The sequence below is a fragment of the Elephantulus edwardii genome, unplaced genomic scaffold (genome assembly GCF_000299155.1).
Source record: "Elephantulus edwardii isolate Elephantulus edwardi_28Jun2011 unplaced genomic scaffold, EleEdw1.0 scaffold00020, whole genome shotgun sequence".
Classification (NCBI taxonomy): domain Eukaryota; kingdom Metazoa; phylum Chordata; class Mammalia; order Macroscelidea; family Macroscelididae; genus Elephantulus; species Elephantulus edwardii.
Window position 1 is genome coordinate 2,077,860 of NW_006399770.1, and position 22,862 is coordinate 2,100,721.

The 22,862-nt window shown below is 34.1% G+C and overlaps 1 protein-coding gene across 1 annotated transcript in view; it reads right to left on the minus strand.

Moving 5' to 3' along the window:
* Window positions 1-8,556: 8,556 nt before the first annotated feature.
* The window catches only part of LOC102860976 (metal-response element-binding transcription factor 2-like), a 43,191-nt gene continuing 28,885 nt past the window's right edge, over window positions 8,557-22,862 (minus strand). Inside the window, exons 9-14 of the mRNA XM_006882481.1 lie at window positions 16,807-16,874; window positions 15,142-15,312; window positions 10,623-10,728; window positions 10,465-10,517; window positions 10,246-10,350; window positions 8,557-9,001 (exon numbers count right to left, since the gene is read on the minus strand). Of these exons, the coding sequence (XP_006882543.1) occupies window positions 8,644-9,001; window positions 10,246-10,350; window positions 10,465-10,517; window positions 10,623-10,728; window positions 15,142-15,312; window positions 16,807-16,874 (861 nt within the window). The 3' untranslated portion in view covers window positions 8,557-8,643. The remainder of the gene's footprint in view (window positions 9,002-10,245; window positions 10,351-10,464; window positions 10,518-10,622; window positions 10,729-15,141; window positions 15,313-16,806; window positions 16,875-22,862) is intronic.

Here is a 22,862-nt window from a genome sequence, read left to right on the forward strand (position 1 = left end):
CTGTCCCTCCTCCTTCCCAAACATGATGTCCCTCTACAAGGACTTGTCCCTCCTTGCAATAAGTCCAAAGTATGCCAGACAAAGCTGTGCAGCCAAGCAAACTAAACCTGTTAACAATCTCCATTTCTTCATCATCTATCATGATGCTGCCAATCAGCCCAGTGGTGACAGATTTTTCTTTTCTTGATGTTGAGCTTCAATCATATTGAAGGTTGTAGTCCTTGGCCTTCTGCAGCAAGCGCTTCAGTTCCTCCTCAGTTTCAGCAAGCAGGATTGTGTCATCTGCATAATGCAGATTGTTGATGAATCTTCCCTCCAATCCTGATGCCACATTTCTCCTCATAGAGCCCGGACTCCCGGATAATCTGTTCTGCATATATACTGAAAAGTCATGGAGATAGCAAGGATAAAAAGCTTTAACTCACATACTTACGGAATGGTGTTAGAAGAAGCTACTCCTGGGGAAAAGTCATCATGTTTGGAAATGTGGATGGTCAGTGAAAGAAAGGGCTCAAGTGATGAGATGAAGATAGCACAGGTTACATTAGGATTCAAATCTGTTCTTCACAGGGTCACTTTGAATCTTAATTCAACTGGACAGCACATGGTCAATTCATTGCTAACAAGGGTCCTAAGTTCATTCAATAAGAACAATCTCTTTGAAATGATGTGGAAAAATTTGTAAATCTCCTCTATTGCTGGTGAGATTGCAAAACAGTACAGCTGCTGTAGATGGGAACTGAAAACAGTAATGCACAAAGTAACGTGTACACCAACATTCACTATAGACTATTTTCAACAACAAAATGATGGAAGCCAATGAACTGATAAACAATGTAGTATGCATATAATGGGAATTATTCCACCATAAAAAGAGATTAAAACCTATTATATACCACAGCATAAATTAATTATATATACACTTGAAATAAAGCAGTCAAAAAAGGGTAAATATTTTATGATCCATTCTTATATGAAATAAGTAAATAAAGCTTATTAGGACTGCCAGGATTGGAAAAGAAAATGTAGTCTTAAATTTAGGAAGCATTAAATAAATACCTTAAAATAAGATATTACTGAGGAGTCCAAGCGGCATAAATGTTGCGCTCTTAAATGAAAAGGTAGGCAATGCAAACATGGGAGAAATATAAAGCAGATTTGCTGTGGGTACTAGTAGTGATGGAATTATTTGAAAATTTGTCATTAGGTGCTGTTGGGTCAAGTACAGTGGTAAATATTTGACAACATGGTGAACTAGCTTCTCCAGAGAAGGATGGGCAGGGAGAATGATAGGCATTCTCCTTTCCTGTATTTTGTTGTCAGAACCAACCAACCAATAGCTGACAATCTGGTGAGGTGAGTTTTTAGAGGCAGTAAATCTAAAAGGATTAACATCTTTTTCCCAAAGAATGGCTGGTGTATTTGAACCTTGTACTTTTGCATTGGGAGAGCAAATTCCTTCCCACTAAGCCACCAGAGTTCCCTTGTGCTTTGTTGTTCATTGTCAGTCGGAACTGATCCATAGCTGACAATCAATCCAGCAGGTTTTCAGAGGCAATTAATCACACAAGAGGATTGCCCATCCTTTTCTGGTGGAGCAGCTGGTGGATTTGAACCTTGTGCCTTTGGGATTGCAGTGTAGCTTCTTATCACTAGGCCATCAGAACACAAAGCTTCTGGAAAAAAAATGGATGATCAGCCGAGTTGGTTCTGAGTTATGGGACCCAACAACATTTCTCTAGTTAAAACCACATTAGAGAATAAGTTCTTTGTTAGATTAATGAAATGTACTTGAAATATAAGCCATTAAAAAGAAAAGTGGAATTGGAAAGAGAGATGCCTAATTACAAGATTGTTTAGAGATGAAAGAGCAAAACCTTCCTCCAAAACAGAGAGAAATCCTTCCTCCAGAGCCAGTGTCCTGAATTGGGACATCTAGCCTCTTAAATAGTGCATATTTTATATAAATATACACAAAATACCTTATTCTCCAAAGAATAGGTTTTTTGGCATAATTCTTCATTAGAAAAAAATGTCCAGATATAAAAAGAATTCACAGAGACTAAGAGATTAAGCAAGGTTGGTTTTTGAGTGTGTTTTTCCTCTCAAATTTGTCAACTATTTGTATCCCCAAGGACTAAATAAGATTACAATAAAAAAAAAACAACAAAAATTAATGGACTTATGGCGAACACTGAGAAAAGTAACAATCCCAGAAAACTTATATTCATACAAAATCTATACCTAGACCAAAAAGCCATTTTCTGAGCATTGCCAAGGGAACACTACATGGTTTAAAAATCAAGAAAGGTGTGTATCAGGGCTGTATCCTTTTCTCCACACCTATTCAATCTATATGCTCAGCAAATCAATCAAGAAGCTAGACTTTATGAAGAAGAACGTGGCATCAGAATAAAAGGAACTCATCAACAATGAGATTATATAACCTTGCTTGCTGAAAGTGAGGATTTGTTACATCCTCACCAATGGACTGAAAAGGCAGTATGACACTAGATGGAGAAAAGGTTTTGTCAATGATTTCATCTTACTTGGATCCACAATCAACACCCTTGGTACCAGCAGTCAAGAACTATAAAGCCATGTCACATTGGGACAATCTGTTTCCAGGGACTCTTGAGGAGCAACAGTAGTTTGACGTTTCAATTTGAAGACTAAAGTGCACTTAATTCAGGTTATGATCTTTTCAGTCACTTGCTATGCATCTGAAAGCTGGACAATGAATAAGGATGACAGAAAAACAATGCATTTGAGTTGAAGTGTTGGAGAAGAATACTGAATATCTCCACAGACTGTCAAGAATTAGGTCCTGGACAAACTGCAGCTAGAGTGCTCCTTACAGGCAATGATGGCAAAGCTTCACTGTCTCATACTTTGAGTGTTATCAGGAGAGGTTATTCTTTGGAAAAAAAACATCATGCTTAGGAAGGTGGTGGGTCAGAGAATGAAAGGAAGATCCTCAATGAGATGGACTGACACATGTGTGGCAATGGGTTTAAGTATGTCAGAGATAATGAGGATGGCACAGGATAGATCAAAGTTCAAATCTGTTGTTCACAGGGTCACTATGAGTTGAGCTTGCCTCTAGAGTACCTAACAACATGCTACAGTAGAAGTTTTCAGTACCTAACAGTAAGAAACCACACTGTCAAGCCAAAGGCTAATCCACCAACAACTCCACTGGAGAAAGATGGGTTATCTCCTCCCATGTGATTTACAGCCTCTGAAAACTCACTGGAGAGTCAGCTAAGAGTTAGTTTCAAGTCAGTGCTAGAGTGTGCCCTTGGTGACTAGGGGATACAAGAATAAGACTGTCTCTACAACTACAATGATAAACATATTGGAAGTAGAATACTAGTTGTATAGAGAAGGATTAATATTAACTTTTCAGGAACTGTGAGGAAATGTTTAAAAACGGACTTATGGGGTGAGTTGCAAAATATGGAAAATTTATTAAAATGCCATCAAATTTTACATTTAGAATGAGTCAAGTGTATTATATCTATAAAATGTAACCCAATAAAAATATTCCTTTGGGGTGAAAAAAAAATAACCCCAGCAAATCTGTTTCTATAAATAGTAGCTGAATCAATTGGTTTCCCTCCCCAAGAGTTTTTCCAACAAGTTTCATCTACTTGAACTTTATAAGCAAGCTTAATGTATTTTCAAAAGGGATCCAAATCTCACAAAATTCTTATCTGCTTGTTACTGTCTCAAATTCTTTATAGGAAAAATTATCTTTCATTTCAGTGAGAGGAAATATTTTAAAAATTATTGCTTATAAGACTGCTAATATTGGATATAGCTATTAACATTAAATTTAAAACTGTATGTAACTTTGTCATTTATTTACTAATATAAATTATCGTGTATCAAGTTACAAATTATAGGCAAGTTAGAGATTTATACAATTACATAAGAATAGGAATGTAACCCATTTGGGGGGTGGGGAATCATCCAAAAATGTAGTATTTATACTAAAGCAACATACTTAAAAATTTTAATTTTTTAAAAATTATTTTTGGTGTACGTATTTGCTGACAAGAAAACTACTTTTAACTAATCCATTCAGATACTGTCAACACTTTTTTTCTTTTTAGCACTAAGCATTTGGGTGTGAAATAACTTGAGTAAAATTTATAAATTAAACTAGCTTTAATTCTCAAAGCCCAAGAAGACATCAAAGCACTGAAGATCAAACATAAATAACAGCCATAGGGAAGCCAATAAGCACATCTGAGTGAGTCACTTCTTGCAAGATAACTTTAAGAGCAGCCAATGATTGAGATACTCAGAATCAGAACTGTGTAGTCATCATTCTTTTGTAACACTGCTCTTACACACAGTGAATCTTCTTTGACCTAAACAAATAATAGCAAGCACAACATCCAAGAAAACCTAATAAACATAATTAATTACTAAAGAATGAGATTTTAGTCTGGTAGTGTTGAGCTTGGGGCATGGGAAGGTGCCACAAACTACTTAAAATCTAAGATTATTTTTGGTACCCTATGAACCAATATTTGACTGTTTAGAAGAATTATCATTCTCAATGAAAATACATATTATGAGACGAAAAGAAAAAGGAACTATTAATATAAGAAATAGTAAGACTAATGATTTCAGGCAAAATATATTTTTGTTTGATCCAAGTACAAAAACAGTCCTCCATTATCAGCTGTGAAGGTTTTATTAATTTGTGTGCTTATTAAATGTAATCACTAGAATTTTTTTTTTAAATGATATACATCCAGGCTCTAAACTCTTCATCTCCAACAAAGAGGAAATACGAGGAGAACTAGTAAGGAGGGATTTTTTAGGTAGAGATGAAGTCAAGAAACAGGAAAAAATAAAAGAACCAGTTAATTTTCAATGTAATTCTAATATCAAATATAAACACAGCTTAGTATTTTGATTTCGCTATTTACTCTAAGAGGGAGTTCTAGTGGCCTAGTAGGTTAGTTCTAGGCCTGGGCCTAGCCAAAGCCAGGTCATTCAAATTCACTAGTTGCTCCAAAGGAGAAAAATGGGCACTCTCCTCCTGTGCAATTTACGGCCACTGAAAACCCACTGGAGGGTCAACTATGAGTTGGTTCCAAGTCAACAAAACATAACAACCTTAATCTAAGACATTCTGAAATGCTAACTTTAAAAGTTACAAATACTTTATATGTTCACAGTCTACCTATTAATGCATCCGTTTGCCGTTTCTTCCGTATCCAAATTTATATGGCAGATTTCTTAACTATTACCAATTAAGAAAGCATCAATGATCAGATAAAGCTAGTATTTTATATTGTCACATTTTTATTTTCCTTAGGAAAGAACATGGCTGATCAATTACCTTAGGAAAAAACCAATGGAGACTTTGGGGGACATGCATTCACAGAGATACTCAAATATAATTTGAGATCCCCTAACAGAGGCATTTTTCACTATTTCCCAAATTTGCATGGAAATCATCCTTTGCCATCACATCATCCTCATTCAGACAACTCCACAAATTATGAAACATTCTGTTAAAACTATGCAAGTAAGATCATATCTCAACCAAAACAGTACCCAACAGAAACTCAGGAAAATAACTCAAAATTAGTCCTATTCTCAGCAACAAAAGAAATCTGATTTTAAGACAGAAACCAAACATATATAACACTTGAAAATACCTTGCAAAAAGAGAAGGAATCTCACATATCCAGTGAAAATTCATTTATGTTAAACATTTGGTAACAAAAAATATACCTAGCTGATATTATCACTCCTACATCAGAATTTGTAATTCTGATCTAGTTTGGTCCACTAAGAGCCTAATAATCTGTATTTACCATTTAGTACCAGAGTATTTATAAAAAAATAAATAAAAATAAAATTTGTTATAAAAAATAAATAATAAAAATTAGTAAGGTATACCATTTTTTTGCATCTTCTCTCTCCGTAACCAATAGGCAAAGCTGACTGGGAAAAGAAAAAAATGTTTTTATGTGAACCCTGGTATCTTTCAATATACGTATCTATATCTAAGTTTTAAAAGAAAAAGAAAAAACTAGAATACAAAGTCTGAATTTCCTTTTTTAGTTTTAAAAAAAAGGTAGGAAGGAGATATATTGCCTTTTAAATATGAAGTGTACAAGCTGGCTGAAAATTGGAGTGTGTTTCCTTCAAAGGACTAATTAACATAAATATGCAATAATTACTAATATTGTTTAGGAGACAAGAGAAAAATGAAATCTACATTTTCTAAAGATTATTTATAAACGTTCAACTCCAAGTTAATCAATACAGCAAAAAGACAAACTGCTGTACCACTTAAAGAGGTAAAACAGGTTTGGAAGAAGAACTGGCATCCACTTCCTAAACCACATGTCTGTAGAAACTCTATGAACTTGGAGAAAACAGTAATTATAGAAAGGCATTAGGTCTTTTATTCATGGAATCGCTAGGAGTCATGCTAGACTCGACAATCAACAACATCAACAATTAAAGCAATAAAACTGGAAAATCCTTACTTCACTGGCTAAAGGCAGTTAAATACTGCATTCGTGTGTATTTTCAAGCAAATACAAAAGCAAAACTCATTAGCTCTTTTAAAAATACACACATTTAATGTTGGTCTGTTTTAGTTCTAAGTAAAGCAATTCCAAAAATACAAACTGAACATCAGAGTCATGTGAACCACCATGATAATAATAAGACAGACATTCACAATAATTACGACTAATGACAGTTCAGCTTGATAAATCATCTTCCAAGTATGTTAAAGATAGTTACTAAAATACTGCTGGTGTTTAGTTAGAATTAAGAGACTTTGGGGAAAATAAAATAAGATGATACAAGTGGAGTGGAGTGGAAAAGGTTACACGGGACTTACATTTTCCATTACCCCCAGATAGAAACAAACATTCAAAAATCAACACAAACTCTGTGTGTTATTCAAAATATTGCAGCTGCAGAAAAGGCAACTTTAAATTAATAGCTAGGGGGGAAAAATCAAGTTTTGGTGGAGGTAAACAGAAATGACAGTTTTTAATTTGCACTTTTGTAAAGCTCATTTATACCTGGCCTACCAGGAACCAAATACAGGACATAAGGAAGTTCTCTGCTTCTTTTGGCTATAATGTGACAAGAAAAGGTCATCTTTTGAAGATGTTTAGAGAAATAAAGCAAGTTTCTTTAAAAATAGTCAAATAAGTAATCAATGGAATAAATAATTACTAACCCATATTTTACCACTCTGTAACCACTATACATTATTTTTCAGTTTGGTGGCAATACCCCAATTCTCAGGTTAAAATTCATCAATTACTTATAAGAATAAAATGAATAGCCACCAATATAATGATATCCTTCTGTTTACTCTTTGGCTAAAAAAGAAAACAAAACAAGAAGAAACAGAAAACAACTCTAACACTGGTGATAAAAAAACATTTTTTTTACATGTAAAATAAAATTATCAATTTAAATCTTGGTACATTTTATAAAAACAAGAGGTAATGTTGTAATTAAACAGCAGAGGCCTCAGCAGGCAACTTACTGTTTGTTAACCCTGTGCAATAAAATACTTTGTTCATACTACACTTATTCAAACATGACTAACAATTACTACAGACATTTGAGGAATCTTCATGGGATTCCTATAGATTTACCACTAAAACCAAGAGACATTTACAATCATAATGTGCCTTGAAAACATCACTTCTAATAGGAGATAATGTTCATATTTGAATTTGTTTTAGGTTCTGAACAGCTGAGTTGCAAGGATTGAGAGTAAAAAAAAAGTATTCTAAAAGCCCATGAACACTGTTGTTCACACTCATCATCAGAACACACTAAAATCGTTGACACATTCCTCTTCATACATAGCAAGCAACAGCACCCAATATAAGCCTGAGAAGAAATGCTGCTGTGTAAATACTGCAACTATTCCTGAAAAAAGAATTATGGGATATATACTCCAAAGCTGCCCATTCCCATAATTTGTATTGCATAGGTCACATAATCACACACATATATATGCACACAGTTATGTGTGTATATATATGCACATGCAAAGAATATATTAAGACGACAATGAAGTCTAGTCACAGAGCAATTTACAGGCTCAATATATTTTTTACACTTTGCTTGAAAGAAATTTTCATTATTTTACAATCTTTCAATAGGCATTATATACACTGCACTTTATGAACTCTAAAAGGTACTGAAATAAATTTTTTCCAACATTTTGGTAACAAAACAGACAATGTTTGTGCTATCTACATGATGTATTTGTTCTGGTAACAACTAATCACAAAAACTGACTCGATGGAATATTTAGAAAAATTATCTTAACACCATGCACGGGTTTGAATAATTTTTAATATCCTATCCTAGAAACATTCTACAAACCTTAAAATTTAAAAAAATTAAGTCTCTGTTCTGATTTTTAAAAGTTATCTTTTTACGACAAAATCCATAACATTGACAGGTACACATGTTAAGGCTGGTATCACCTCCCTTTGTGAATTTTTTTTACTTTTTTTTCTCCCTCTCTTTTTAAGAAAAGATACTAAAAGCCTTGCTTCTTCAGGGCTTTGACTTGTACCTACAGAAATGAGAGTGCAGTGAACATAATGTTCAGTCCTACAGTCAGGATGCAGTTGCTCCTTCCCATTCCACAAGATACTGCACCTTTCCATCAAGTGTCACTCGACGAGCCAAAACTCGGTATTTTTCACCACATGCTATTCTACCTGCAGCACCAAAATAGCTGGTAATGGAGTTTTTAAGATGATTGAGTTGTAACTCCTGATCTGCTAAGTTATTAAGAATCTCTGTATTCAGTTCATCAAACTGATAATCTTCTTTGCCATCATCATCTTTTACGATTTCTGAATTCTGAGTCTGGAGTGCTCTTCTTGGAAGACGACCTCTTCTCCTCCTCAAATGTGGTATTGTAGCAGGCCACGATCTTCCCGTACGAGTTCTTTTTCTGGAGTCAGATAATCTATGAAATACAAATAGCCAAAATTATCCACTCATGCATTTAAATCATCCTTTGTTTATACACTATGTCCTCTGATTTTTAGGGATCTAGAAGTAGATATCCTTACTGATACGGATACCAGCAAAAACTTGACTACCACTTGCCTTCGTTACTTTAGATTTCATTGCGTTCTTCTTCAGCTGATCTTTGATCTCTTTCTTAAATGTATATTAAGATTAAAAGGGAGCTCTGAAGGAGCAAGAAGCTACACTGCAATGCGGTTTGAATCCACCAGATGCTCCACTGGAGGAGGGGCAATCTCTGCCAGTGCCAGTTGGCTCAAATTCTATGGTACACAACAAGAAGGAGGGAAAAAAAGGAGGGAGGGGGGGAAGGAAGCTCTGGTGACTGAGTGGTAAGAAGTTGCACTGCCAGACAGAAGGTTTAAATCCACTAGATGCTTCATGCGAGAAGGATGGGCAATTTTCTCCTGTGCAATCAATTGCCTCTGAAAACCTACTGGAGGGTCAGCTATAAGTCAATTTCAACTTGACAGTATACAATAACACCACAAATAAGATAAAAAGAGTGAAAGCATTATTTTCAGCAAAAGGTCTTACTCCATAAATCAGGACCTGACAACAGTCTATCATTAAAGAGAAGAGAGTTTAATTCAATGTAACAAACATTTAATAAGCATCTAAACATCCCATGGACAGCCAAGAGAACAAACATGTCTTGGAGAGGGTGTAGATGGAGTGCTCTTTGGAGGCAAGAACAATGAGGCTTCACCTCACATACTTTGGCATGTTGGTAGAAGGGGCTATTTCTTGGAGAAGAACATGATGCTGGGGACTGTGGAGGGTCGGCAAAGGAGAGAAAGACCCTTAACCAGGTAGAGAGACATGGTGACTGCTGCAGTGGGCTCTTGTGTGTTGGCAAGTGTGAGGATGGCGTAGGATAGAACAGGATTCAGAGCTTTTGTTCATAGGGTAGTTATGAGTTGTACTCAACTCAATGGTACCTTATAACAACAATATACAAAATATGCATATTTATATCTCTGATATCAATTCATGACGTATCTTGCTTCCTAAAAACAAAAACAAAAAATAAAACACCTTCTGGAGAAACATGTATTATTTTGCAGAGACAGCTGAAGGCATGCTTGTTTCACTTTCAATTGCTATAGTACTACTTAACACTTTACAGAGAAAAAGAATCTAGAGAAAAAAGTAATAATGAGTAAGAAGATAATTATCTACCCATAATGCCTGGAAATGCTAGACGAGGTAGTTTCTTTTGCACTGGAAGCACCCGTAAAGTCCATGTCTGAGGTATTGGATGAATGTGCAGGCCCCTCAGTTCTCCTGAGACAAAGTAATTTAAATAGTATAACAACTATATTACATAACAATAGAAATACTAATTTTTTAAATAAATAAATAAATAAATATCCCAGGAAATAAGAATTTTCTATTTACCCTATAGAACAAGGTAAATCCAAAGTAGGGTTCTCTGAAATGGATTCCTTATCCTGGAAAACAAAAACACACCTGAAGAATGCTTTTAAAGTAAACTAAAACTTAAAAAATTTATGCATCCTTCTTCTCTGAGAAAAATATACCAACACATATCTTACCAAAGGTGGCTCAGTAGGTTTTTGAATCATTTTCCTTGTGTATGGGCCAGGTGGACGACCTACAGACTTTTTCTTTCCTTTTTTTTCTAGGCCATTGCTAACTTCCCTGAAACATAAAGTCATTTTATATTTCATCTCTGAATAAACAGGAAATGGAAGAGATAGACTATCTTAAAAAAACTTATATAATAACTAGACATATATAAACATTTTATATTATTGGTAACAAAAATCACAATAATGAAATATAATTTTAATCTAAAAGTTTATTCAAATACACAATTGTTGTTGTTGTTGTTGATTGCCTTCAAGAAGAGCACTACTCATAGCGATCCTATGAGCAAAAGGCTTGAAGGCCCTCTACAACTATCGATATTTATCAAAGTTAATAGGGTTTCGGGAGGCATGTTATTTAGAAAGTGGATGCCATTCCTGCATCCAAAAATACACAATACAAGCTAATTTAAAGAATTTCCTTAATGAAGAACATTTACAATATAAAAAATTTAATTTCTCTTTAATGCAACTCTGAAAAATATGTACCAACTACAGGTGGCCTAGTGGTAAGGAGCTGCACTGCCAACCTGAAGGCACAGCTGTTCTACAGAAGAAAGACGAGCAAACTCCTCTGATTTACTGCCTCTGAAAACCTGCTGGACAGTCAGCTATGCGTCAGTTCTGACTTGAGGGTACTTAACAACAACAAAGACTAAGACAAAGAAAATATCCCCAAAATTATACTGGATGAAGGGTTTAAAAATTCCTTTAAAATTTCAATTATTTACCTTGGGTTGCTATCATTTGAGAGGAGTTGTTTAAACAAGTGACCACTAAAAATGATTACGTATTTAGCCTGAGGGGGGTAATTTTGTTATTACAGTAGCTACAAACAGAGGCTGCTTACACAGATGAGTTCTTAAATGATTCTATCAAAATTAATAAAGCCCAAAATCACAGTATATAAAGAAAGAACAACGAAGGACCCTTTCATTTATTTGGCAGATGGCATTTAAATAGCAATAATAGGAAAACCTTTGCTAAAACACAAAAGTGAACTACCAAGCAATAAAAACCTATTTCAATTCATAAGTCACCCTGTAAGACAGTATAGGATTTTCAAAGCTGTATACATCTCTTTGGAAAGATACAGCCTCAACTTTCCCCAAATGAACAGTTAGTGGATTCAAACCACCAACCTTTGCATTAGCAAGTGGACATCTTAACAGCACCTTCAAATCTCCTACCAAGCAATAGAAAAAGGGAAAATGCAGTAGTCAGAGAAAACACTAAAGAAAAAAAACAATGGCAAATGCAGAACACATCTATTTTACTTGTTCAATAAAGATTAAGTAACATATCACGGAAATACAAAGATGTTGCTATGCTACCAGCTCACATATTCAGAAACTAAATACCAGGAAGCTAAGTGCTATGAGAAAAATTCAATTTAAAAATAGGGGAAAGGGACACTATACTGTGTAATAGGCTAAAAATAGTTGAAGAAATTAGGAAAGAATTTACCACTCAAGCCATCAAATTAAAGATGTGGTATAAATAAAGTCTGAAGAGCAAAAAGGAAGAGAGCTAGGAGAACAAGGCAGAACTAGAATTAGAACTAAAATTAAAAGCCTCCAGGTTAAAATGGATAGTAGTGCTGTGAGGATTTCTTTTTTTTAAAAAAAAAGATAATCGCCATAACAATTATAAAGAAAACGCTGGACTAAAGAACTACCCTCAGAATAAAAGATCAATCCATGAAAAGGACTCAGAGGAAATGAAGATACCATTATAGACAATGAACTTTCCTAGTGTAAAACCAGAGGGAAATCTGATAACTACCACCAATGCAGTAGCCCATCAATCAGAGCAGCAATAAATTCGTGTAATTTTTCTTCTCATTTATAATGTGGGTGACCATTCACAAAATGATCAGAATGAGAAAACGTGAATGTAATATGGAAAGTAACATGAAGTAAAGAAGTCTTAAAGCAGTATCTACTTTGAACCTCAAATGGGTATGAAATACAATTGAGCTTATACAACTGTACTGTCTTACTTTCCAAGATAACTTCCATATCTTTTACTTGCCCCTTAAATTTCCTTCTGAAAAACTCTCAGTCTTATTGGTCTTTGTCTTATCCTTCATTGAGAAAATAAAGATTCACCATATAAGCAAAGCCTTCCAAGTGCCAAATCTATAAAACTACCAGCATCTGTACTCATCTTCTCATTTCTCATCTCAACAGAAGAGTATTTATTATCTCCTATCAGTGGCCATTCCCTTTATAGACTACAGATATCCTCCTTTCAGTTTTCTCAATGATTTTACAATGTCCTCAACTACCTCCTTTATATCCATCTCTTCTCCACTGGATCCTTCCTTATAGTACATAAAATCAGTTTGCAATTTATGTTCATCTGCTTAAAGGAGGACATTATTTGAATGTTCCCTCTTGAATTACTACTTCATTTGCATACTGCCTTCAAAGAGTCATACCATTTCTGCTTTCTCCTATTATACTCAGAATTCTTAAAATGGGTTCTTTTTTATCCCTTTTAATTTATAGTACTATTTTGAATTTACTCAGGTCTCCTATTTGTATGAAATGCCTAGTTTTGAAATATATGAGAAGTGATGATGCAATCATACTTTACTCTGACTTACTCTATTTACCACCTTCTAGGTGTTTTTGTTACAACTCGACGGCACCTACAACATCAAGGTTGCTAATAATAAATATCCAATAAGCATTTTTCTCTCATGTTAGTCCATCTGTCAGCTGCCTTCAAGTATTTCTTGAAATTCTTTATCTTGGTAATCATATCAAACTTCCCTGATATTTCTCCTATTCATAGATCATTTCTTAGCTTTCTTCATCTCTTTAAAAATCTAAATCATATCAAAATATTATTCTGAGACTCTCTCCCAACTTGTTTCACAGGTAAGTTCATTTATTTTAGTGATTTTATAAATCAGCTTACAAGTGTGTTATACCTGTCCTAACCTCATGTCTGAGCTTAAACAGTCAACTGCCTATATTACATGATTACTTAGTTATCTCTAGCAATGAGTATGAAAAAGAACTCTATTCACATTGCCAAAAATTTGTTCTTCCATATCTTGATTACACACTCTAATACTTCAAACTTGAAATCATTTTACTTAGTTTTCTCTTCTTTTACACAGTCATTAACAAATTCAACCAATTCTGCCTCCAACAGAGATCTTCAATCTGTTTTCTCATTTGTGCTGTTACCATTTGTCCCTCCCCAAGAAAATGTCCTCTTGACATCTGCAAAAGTCTTAATTTTTCTCTTTTATCACAGACCTACTCATTCTTCAAAGAGTATCCAGAGAAGTCTTTCTTTAAATTACATGGCTCTCTATTACTCTTCAAAAACAACCCAAAATTTTTATAGGGCCACATAATCAAGCCCTTTCCAATACCTGAAATTATTTTCTATCATACTCATATTCTGAGACATTGTCAGGGCCATCATACCTGCTACTTTTGCTACCTAAAGTATTTTTCCCTTTCTTCTTCCCATTGTTCGATCATTATCATTTTTTAAGTCTCAGCTTAAATGTTAACTCAAAGAAATCTTCTCTATGTCTCCTTTTGAAAGTAGATTCTCCATTTCTACTCAACATAATCTTCTCTGAAACTGTATATATTTTTCTAAATAGCATGAGCTCTACCATTATTTTGTTTATAACCATTTCTTACCTACTCCAATATAAATCCTATCTGGGATTTTTAATTTTAATATTTTTGTTGGTTTGCAGACAAGAATTCATATATAGTGTGTTTCATGCATGTGCATTGTGTCTTATTTGCATTCTGTTTCATGCATATACACCGCATTTTATAATTAACTACTTTTGATTCCTTTTTTTCCAAGAACCCACTCAATCTTTTCTATTCCTTCACCCCACCATCTGCTACTAAACTCTGCTATGCTAGTGATTTCCCTCCTTCCCCTCTTGCTGCCCTTTCTCCTTCTCTCATACCTCTTCCAAACACTTATACACATTGTTCACTTATCCTTCCATTTTTAAAATAATGGTCTTATGCAATGTTTGTCCTTATGAGACTGAGTTATTCCACTCAGTATTCTATCTGGTTTTAAAAAAATAACAAAAAACTAAAATCTGTCTTATTAATCTCCGTAATTCTAGGATATATATAAATGGTAAGCACTCCATAAAAATATACTGAAAAATGAATGAAAAGGAACAAACAAAACAAATGAAGAGATCAGTGTCTGTTTACTAACAAAATGAATAAAGCCTATTCTTGAAAGGCCAAAGATTTGACTTCTCTTTTTCTCTCTAAAAAAAAAAAAGAGGAGGATAAACAACTAGCACCAACCCTATGTATCTTGTCTAAACAAGAAACTATATACTGTACAACAAATCAGAGTAACTGTACTTGTACTTTCAAATATACTAAAGAACACACATTCTTAGTTATAAATAAGTTAAAAGAGAAAAACTAAGCCACAGATCAACTTTTACCTTGAATCAGACAGGGGTTTGGATGCCTTTCTGCCTTTAATTTTAAATTCATGGGATGTTCCTTCAGGTTCTTTCTCTGCTTTGAAAGCCACATTTGGTGGCACAGGAGGAACACGAATTCGCAACCCAAACAAATGTTTCTTCTTCTTTATTTCTTTCCCAGACATAAACCTAAATTTTTTAAAAAATTAACTAAATATTAAAAAATGGAACACATAGACATGGCAGATCCTAACTTACAGCTTTCAGATAAAAGGCCCATCAGAACCCATGCAAAATTATAAGCGTCCTCTTTTCCTCAATTCTGTCTGCCCCAGAATGAATCTATAGTAGAATATGGGGAAGGTGCAGTCTGAAAAGCCATATTTGAGAAAAGTACATCTCCACATTTCTTCTTAAACAAGATATCCACACAGGAAGAAGAGCATAAGATGGGGTCTTCTATCTTCCCAAGATATTTTCTCTTATTTTAGTGCCATCTATAAAAACTGTCTCTAAAAGGCTTATTAGAAAAAGAAGAATTTCATTTCAGAACAGATTTATGAGGAAAGATACCCTAGTTAGGATAGGCGACAGCATTAGAAAAGTAGGGCCAAATCCTAGAGACCCAGAAAATAAAAATGAGAAAGAAATAATCTAATGTGCTCCATTTGAACTGAAAAAATCTGCAAGGTCAACCTATTGCCACCAAGTCAGTTTGACTCAAGGTAACAACATATATGTAGAGAAACATTAGTTCAATATGAACTTGGGTCAGTGAAAATATGCTCCTTAATCATTTCTCCAAATCCTCAGTACCCTTATTCCTAAATATTTCAATCTACATTAGTTCTAATGGAGCCTATCGGGTCACAACACCCACCCACATTGCTTGGACTGTACTACCTTTATGTAAAATTTAGAAAAAAGGGCCCCCATTTCTACCTTGACAGAACACAATATATTTCTGAAACAGAATTGTACTATTAAATCATTTTACCAAGAGTAATTGCTCAGGTACCCTATTTTTCCCCCAAAGATCTAGCCACTGGTAACATTAATGAAGAAATGCAATCTAGTTCAAAACAGCAATTCTTCTAAAACAAAAAAATTACAATTCAAGAGTTGGCTGGAGCTAGCATTTATGTTTAGAAAAATTTTTTATTGCATTTTGAAAGTAATTTCAAGAAATGAAATGCTCGTTTTACAAAAAGCAAAGATCTAGAAAAGACTATTTCAAATACATTATTTAAACATCAAAACATTAAGAATCTTAGATCAGAATTGTTACTTTTCTAACACTAATGGTAATATTTAATCTCAGAAACCATAGGTGCCACACCCATATTTCTCCCATATTTTACACATTCCCACCAGTCAACAATACTTTCTCCTTTTCAGTACAATGCATTATAGAGAAAACACAATACTAAATATGCTTTTTCAACTGAATAGTTCCAATTCCCCATGAAGATACTGCTATGCTTCCCACCCACCATGCCCAGGACTGCTTCTCCTTTTTCCAAGTATCATTGCTTTATTCTATCTAGAAGAGAACAGAGCATTTAAAAGTTTAAAATGGAATGTACTAGATTTCTACATATCAGTCCCAGAATTCTTAAACTGTGCTCTTATTCCTTATACTTACTAAGTATCTCCCTCAAAGGGATACATAAATCCACTTACATGGTCTTGTAATCATTTAATGCCTCCAGAACATGCTCATATCTTTCAGATTTTGGTGTGTCTGCCAGCTGTGAAGTATCAAGAGACAATTTAACACACTACAATTTCATCAATTAGTAAAGAAATAGGTGCTAGATAGAGGCAATGTGATGCAGAGGATAAATATACTAACTGGAAGTCAAAAGAGCTAAATTTCTTCTTTTCTTGCTATGAAGCTGTGTGATTAAAGTTATTTAACCTCTCAAGATTTATTTTCTCACTTTTAATGAGAGTGCAAATCCTACACTAATTTCTAGTTTACTGTAAAACTCAAATGAAAACTATCCGTGAAGAAAGTGTAAATTATAAAACACTACACAAGTATCATTTAATGGTTAATTCATATTAATTTTTTTAATTCTATAACTTAAGGAAGCAATGCATTAGGATTATTTAAATTTCAACCATAAAAATTCCTGCTATATCTCAACAGGAAAGTATAAAAAAGGGACACATAGTTTCATCTGTCAATATTTCTAATAATTGCAAAAAACAATCTATTAATTTTCACAAATATCATGCAATTTTAATAGCAGTTATGGACGTTAGCTAGCCCTACATCATTACAAACCATTTTAAAATCTTAAATATTTAATTCTACAAAATATTCTACTGCATGACAACAGTGCCTCAGCCCGAAGACATTCGTCTTTTACAAAATTTTAAAGGTGAGGACTCTTAGCAAAAACTTTAACAAAAAAAATAATAAATTCCAAAATAAGTTTCAAAATAATCAGCTGACTTTCAAAATTACAGCAATATGGTCATTATTTATTAAAACTCCAAAGCCTTGGAATCGCTTCAAGTGAAAAAATAACAAAGAGAAAAATCTAAGAAACAGAATGTTGGAACTTGAGGAAACTACTCCAACTCTACTTATTTTATGGATGTATAAACAGATAAAGGATTAGGTGAACAGTTCCACATGGCTAGTTAGTGAGAGACAGAATCTGAACTCAGTCATTCAACATTCATTAAGAGCCCACTGTGTACCAAGTGTGTTACTGTTGTATGCTGCCGAGTTGGCACAGCTAACTCATAGGTGACCCTTCAGTGGGTTCTCATAGTCTATAAATTGCATGAGAGAGATTACCCATCTTTGTCCCATAGCTGATGGATTTGAACTGCCTGACTTTGAGTTGGCAGTCCAACTCCTTACCACTAGGTAACCAGAGCTCTTTACCAGGTGTGTGGGGAGCTAAAAGAAAACTCTGAAATAGGACAGTCTGGTGCTCATTTCTTCAACACCATGTCCTCCCTTACAATTTTTCCAAAGTGTCCAATGATAGAGAAGTTCTATGAGAAATAACAAAATGAGATGTTATGGCTTAAAAGAGCCCCTAGATCTCTTACTAATTTAATTTTCTACCCAACATTACCATAATTTTTACAATAGTTATTTAACTTTGGTTTAAATATTTCTGCTAATAAAAGCTGTTAGGTCACCTACTGAATGAGTGGATTCCATAGGTAGACAAAAACCATCTTCCCCTTCAATACTTCTATTCCCTCTTTCACAAGGGAGTTTTTCAACAGTAGTAGCTATCATGTCTAAGTATAAGACTAAAGTTTTCAGAAGTCAAGTCACATGATTATTTCATATTAAGCTTATGGTTTGAACTGCCAACCTTTAGGTTAGGAGTAAAATGCAAACTGTGCAACTAAAGGACCAAAGCTAATGATTAACTAATTCTATCCTTTTATTTTTTTTTGTTCCAAAACTCTAAAATTTTATTAAATGAATTGCTATCATACAAATGTACTAATGTATGTGTGATTAAGCCTAAAAGCAAAAATCTTTAACTGGCTGATTTTGTTTTTAGCTTAATGTTTCAGATGATCTTTTTTCCTAATTGTCATCCTTCCTGTACTGAAAGTTCAAAGACTCTATAGGTTTCCATCAGAATCTCTCAAGAATATTAAAAAATATTCACTGCTTTCATTACTGCCACAAAAAGTACCCATGGTGGGCAGATTTTAATAGAGCTCATAAATTAAGACAGACTAGGAAGCAGGATTGGCAAACCACTTCTTAAATAGCAGGTCTCTGAAACAGTAGAAGAACGTGGATAGTTATAGAAGTAGTGGTAAAACCCAAATTATTTGAAATGAGGGGAAAAAGGGGAAAAAATGGCAGATACCCTTTAATTGGAACATAGACTCATATGTAATCTAGATACCCTTTAATTGGAACATAGACTCATATGTAATCTGAATGTTGAAAAACTAAAAATTGTGAAAAATGAAATGGAACACATGAATACTGACATACTAAGCATTAGTGAGAATGACTAACTTTGGAAATACTGAATCAAATAATCATATGGTATACGACGCTGGGAATGAAAAATAGAAGAATGGTGTTGGTGTTCATTACTGCATGTGTTTTTCTCTATTACTTTTTAAATCTTCATAAACCATATATTTGAAAATATGTAACTCTGCGGACAATTAACACTGACAATGGAGTTTTTGAAACACTATTTTTTAGGTCTGCAAAATCATCATTAACTCTCATCTCCAATTTCTAAAAAAATTTATGTGTAGGTTTCTTTTGTACTATAGGACTATTTTTAATAGACAGGGTCACATATTATAACTCACAGATACAGGTCAAGGACTACTTTACAAAACTAAGGGTACAAAGATCATAAGTCTAAATTAGAATTTCTCTATTAGAAGGACAACATTCTGGGTATTACATCTGAGGTTACAGTATGTCTGTGCTATAGAAAATAAATATATATGTATCTATATATTTTCTCACCACTGGACCAATTGGCAGCATCAGGATGGATGAAGAGATTGAGATTATACACAGCTTTAGTTTGCTTGGCTCCACAGTCAACAGCCTTGGCACCAGAAGCCAGGAAATTAAAAGGCGCATTGCCATGGGAAAGTCTGCTGTTAGGGACCTCTCCAAAGTACTGAAGAGCAATGGTGTCTCTGTGGAGACTAAGGTGCGTCTGATACAGGCCATGGTCTTCGCAATCACTTGTTATGCATCAGAGAGTTGGACATTGACCAGGGATGATAGAAGGAGAATTGATGCCTTTGAGCTGTGGTGCAGGAGAAGAGTATTGAGAATACCATGGACTGCTAGGAAAACAAACAGATTTGTCCTGGAAAGGGTTAAACCGGGTGGCTCCTTGGAGGCAAGGATTCTGAGGCTCCGTCTAACATACTTTGGACATGTTGTGAGGAGAGACCGGTCCTTAGAGAAGGACATCATGCTTGGGAGGGTGGAGGGACAGCGCAGGAGAGGAAGGCCCTCTATGAGCTGGATTGATTCAGTGACTGGGATTATTGGGATGGGAGTGTCAGAGACAGTGCGATTGGCACAGGACAGAGCGGAGTTTAGGGCTGTTGTACATAGGGTCAGTATGAGTCGCAAGCGACTCGATGGCACATAACAACAACAACAACATATATTTTCATATATTACACACTCACACATAACATACCAAGCATGCATTGCAAATTAGTGCACAAGGGAATTTTACCATTAAAAAGAAGTAAAATATGTGCATTAATTGTGTAAAAAGTATAGTACATATATTCAACAAAATAATTATATAATAATGTCTTAGAAATATTTTTGACAGATTCTAATAGAAACTATAGTGTATTTTTTCCCTTAAACTTTCAGTTTAAGAAACAAGGTAAAAGATCATCTGGAACACTGAACTGTAAACAAAACAAATATTAACCAATTATAATGTTCTACTTTTAGGCACACTATTCTTTTTTACTTTCAGGTTTTGTATATCCACTGGAAAAAAAATGTTTTTGTGTACAGTATTACATTTTCCTTTATGTATAGTATTACATTTTCCTTTAATAAAATATATCCTCCATAAATGACCAATATTGCATTCCATACAGCCTAGATTTAAGTGTGACAACAGCTTAAATAATGGTTGACAACTTATACATTATGTTATTAGCATTCAGAGTCCTAAATACTGTTGTCAACTAGGTTTTCATTTATCTTCATTATACTACATTTTTCTCTAACCAAAATGTTACTTCTACCATAGTATTTGTGTTTTATCTATGCTTTTCTCCCCACCTTTCTCAAAAATGAAGCAGCACTCAGTATCTTCTTCTGCTATCAATCTTTGAGGGTTTGAGGGTTTTTTTAAATGAAAAGTGGGTTGCTCTTACATTACTTGGAGTTTAAGTCACATTAAGAACCAAAGGCAGTAACAATAGATTCCGTTAAGTGTTAGAAACTCATTTTAAACTCCTCAAAGCAATCTGGTATAATAGTGATAGCTCATTCTCAATGTATTTAAACAATCTTTATTGGGAGTCTCAAATGTCATATTATCTATTTTTACTATCTCAAAGAAAATATATCCAAACTCAATAGCTCCTCAAACAAGTAGATTGTATTATAAAAGTCTCAAAGCTGTTAAAATAACCATGACCTGGAGAGCTTGACATAATTAAACATATTGTAAAAACTATTTCAATTTTCTAACATGCTATAAAAATTTTAGCTTCTGTATATAAACAGCTGTATACAATAATCAATGAAGAACAAAATGAATGATACACAAATATATTAGATTTACCTTTCAGTATGAAAGGATGTTATCTCTAAATGAAGTTCAATATTCTCAAGATTTTTTTTGGTACTTAAAAGTAGTCACAGTAATTACACTACGCTATGGCAATTTTTAAAAAAGAGAGCAATATATTATAAAAGTATATCTGATCATTGGTGACTTAATACAAAGTTATACCAAATAACTAGAACCTTAAATACATACTTAAGGTACGTATCTCTTCCAAGATACTAGTGAGAAGCATCATTAGGTTAGCCAAGGTCAACATAACCTCATATATATAAAATTAAGTTATAGTTTTCTATGTAGTGGTAAATATGGTTAAGTATATCTCTGGAAAGTTATCACTTAAATATTCTTTCATAAAATAGAAAAAATTTCTAACAACTCCTCTTAGCATTTCTCTTTTACCCAGTGTTTCATGTGTGAGGAAAAACATAAGTCTATACAATATGTACTATGAATGATGATCAAAATGCTTTTTTAATACCAAAAGTATTACCTAAAAGTGACTAACAATAACTGTAGAAAGATTTAACAAAAATACGAATTTTAAAGTTTAAATTGGCATAAGTGCACAATGACACTGAGTCAGAACTGACTCATAGCTGACTTTCTAGTGGTTTTTCTGAGGCTATAAATCACGTGGGAGGAGACCATCCCATCTTTCCCCCTCAAAGCCACTGGTGGATTCAAACCACCAAATGCGCCTTTAGGTGACACAACTCTCTATGGACTATGCCATCAGAGCTTCCTTAAATTTACATAAGCAGTGACAAAATTATTACTTCCATTAAAGATGTACTGTTTAAGGATTTGCATGGGGACGAGAGGAGACATTTACTGAGTCATTTCTGATGATGGTAATCCCACTGGCATCACAGTAGAAATGTGTTTTAAAGGGTTTTTAAGGACTAATTTTTTAGGATGTAGACAGCCAATTCATTCTTCCCAGGTGACTGCAGGCAGACTTTAAGTGTCAAGCTTGAAGATAGGAGCCAAGAACATTAACCATTTAGAATACCAAGGGGACTATTCTGGAATGATTATTTACATTCTTTGTGTCCATTATCACAAACCTTTAAAAAGAAACTGAACGAAAAACTCTCAATAAACATTACAAATATAAAATTCATAGTTTTATGAGTATAAAGACGTAAAAGACTCATACAGAGAATTAAAATTTGAACTTCCAATTGTCAATAATTAGTTTGAAAATTTCTTTTGGAATTCCAAAATCTCTGGAATGAAACATGATTAGAAAGTCACTTGCTCTAGTAATTAATCTGGCAACTCAAAAATAAACACTCTTTCATGCAATCTTATTCAAAATGGGTGACCCAGGAGGACATTATGCTGAGTGAGGTATCTCAGTCACAAAGGGACAAATGCTATATGGTGCCACTGTTGTAGAATGAGGCTGGCATTGGGGTGGGGGTAAGA